General features: G+C 42.0%; 1 protein-coding gene across 1 annotated transcript in view; it reads right to left on the minus strand.

Moving 5' to 3' along the window:
- The window catches only part of LOC106681844 (facilitated trehalose transporter Tret1), a 16,949-nt gene extending 16,227 nt beyond the window's left edge, over window positions 1-722 (minus strand). Inside the window, exon 1 of the mRNA XM_014422380.2 lies at window positions 641-722. Coding sequence (XP_014277866.1) covers window positions 641-698 — 58 coding nt within the window. The 5' untranslated portion in view covers window positions 699-722. The remainder of the gene's footprint in view (window positions 1-640) is intronic.
- Between the last annotated feature and the right edge of the window lie 1,603 nt (window positions 723-2,325).

The following is a 2,325-nucleotide window of genomic DNA, read 5'->3' on the forward strand; positions in this document are numbered from 1 at the left end:
TTTATTATTAGTTACAAGTGTTCAACAAGTAAATTTGCTGTAAGTGATAAAATGTCATGATACAAACATGTGGAGGATCTACTCATCATTAGAACTCCAATAACATTTATAGAGGAGAAGATCTCGAGGCCATCTTCTTTTCAGAAGCCTAGGAAGATTGTAAAGTATTGAAGGAGAAGCCATGTTAAAAACAATTCGATTTGAGTGATGGAGAAGTTTATCATGAAATATTGGTATCTGGTTCTGGCCAAATCGGCAACATATGGAACATTGAAATCCTGATGGATGACTTGATTCGTGACAAAGTAAGGAGCATTAAGGATTTTGGAGGAATTCGATGGTTTAATAGAGCCCCAAAGCTCAACTTCGTGTGTCCAGATCGGCCTTATCATAATAGTCATGTAGATCAGTCTTTTGAAATACACTGGCAGTTAAGACCGTTTGTCTAGTAAGTGCTTTAATAGTCGGAATCGACGACCAGTTTCTTGTCTTTTCAGTCTTGAGTGAGCATTCCATGTCAGTCGTTTGTCCAGATTTAATATTGACCTATCAATAACTGGCGCACATACCCTATTAGCTATGTTCAAGTCCTCTAAATAGTAAACTTTTATAAATTAATGATTATATGATACATGCTTACAAGTAAATGAAGCGAGCAATTGCCTTATAGCTCCAAGCGGTATTTGAGGCAAAATCATTTTTAGAACTGAAGGAGTTAACGGAACCAGACGAGAGGAATTAATGAAATTATAATCATACTAATTAAAAAGTAATTTTGACTAAATTAATTATTATTCTCTAATATTAATGTATAAATTACGTAGTTACTTTCAAAATATTCAAATTCTCAATGCTCTTTACAGTCATCTTTAGCTTGGTTTAAGGAAGTAACCTTGACTTTTTTAGGTTTACACAATTGTTTCAGTTCCTAATACTTTTCACTGATATTTTTTCGGCTACTACCTTGTGTCGCGCTCAAGCTTAGAATGTCATGCTAAGTCTTCTTCTGTTAAGCCCAAAAGGGGCGGTACATCATTGGCTACGAGGGTGGAGGTCCTGCCAGCGTACTGGAGGGGGCGCTGGTGTCAGTGATTGGAAGAGTGGATTGGTCAGATGTTTGAGGGAGTCGAAGAACTTGACATGCCTCCGACTAATGAACTCTGGTACTGTAGGTAGTTCGAGGAGCTGATGTAGTTCCGGAGGCTTCTTCTTCTTCCACGATGTAGTGCGGACAATCCTCCGCAACATACTATCCTGGAATCCCTGAAGGTGGCGCTGCGTGCCGTCAGTGAGGTAAGTGAAGAGTGGTGCTTCGTAGAGAAGTGCCGGCCTCAGAATGCTCTTGTAAACTTGGAGTTTAAGCCGCAGAGAGAGCGCTGGCGATGTGAGGAGGTGGTTTAGTCTGTAAGACCGCCTTCGTACAGTTCTCGTTTTCTGGTAAAGGTGAGTGGAAAACTTGAGATATCGGTCCATCGCCCAGATATACTATCGAGTTTGAAGGGGAAATGATGGTGTTGTCCAGTTTGAGCGACTTCGGGAGAGTCGATCGCTTGTACTTTTGCTGAGCGAACACTACGCAGTCTGTCTTAGCTGGGTTCATGGTGATGTTTAAATTACCCAGGCGTTGAACAATCTTTTTGCAGACCGCTCCGGCTGGCCCTAGGGCATGTTTGGGGTTCATACTGCTGCTGTTGATGGCGATGTCGTCGGCGACTGTAGCTAGTTTGTAATTTGCACCAACTACATCAGCGGTATAAATTGAAAATAGCACTGGCGATAGAACCGCTCCCTGTGGAACTCCGCAGGTCAATGGGCAAAAACTACAAATTCTAAATACTATTTGGCGAAAACTACAAAATAGACACAGTCGCCAGCAGCATGAAACCCAAACATTCACTAGAGCGAACCAGAGCAGTCAGCAAGGAGATTATTTCAACGGCTGGATAATTTAAATATCACCATGAACCCAACAAAGACAGACTGCGCCGTGTTCGCTCATCCACAACTTAAGCGATCGACTCTCCCGAAGTCACTCAAATTGGACGACACCATCATCTCTCCATCTAACTCCATAGTTTATTTAAGATGTGAAGCTGGCTCACCATCTCATGTTTAGATCCTACATCAGTGACCGGACTTTCTCAGTCCGGGTCAAAACTGAAATCTCCACTACCAACCCCGTCACTTGTGGCGTACCTCAGGGTTCGGTCCTTGCGCCAGTTCTATTCAATATATATATATTGCTCACATAGTCGGGACTAAATTTGACGATGCTCAAATATCTGCTTATGCTGATGATATAGCCACATACTCGGCAAGCATGAA

Source organism: Halyomorpha halys, unplaced genomic scaffold (assembly GCF_000696795.3).
Source record: "Halyomorpha halys isolate HHAL.00 unplaced genomic scaffold, Hhal_1.1 Scaffold370.1, whole genome shotgun sequence".
In the NCBI taxonomy this organism is placed as follows: domain Eukaryota; kingdom Metazoa; phylum Arthropoda; class Insecta; order Hemiptera; family Pentatomidae; genus Halyomorpha; species Halyomorpha halys.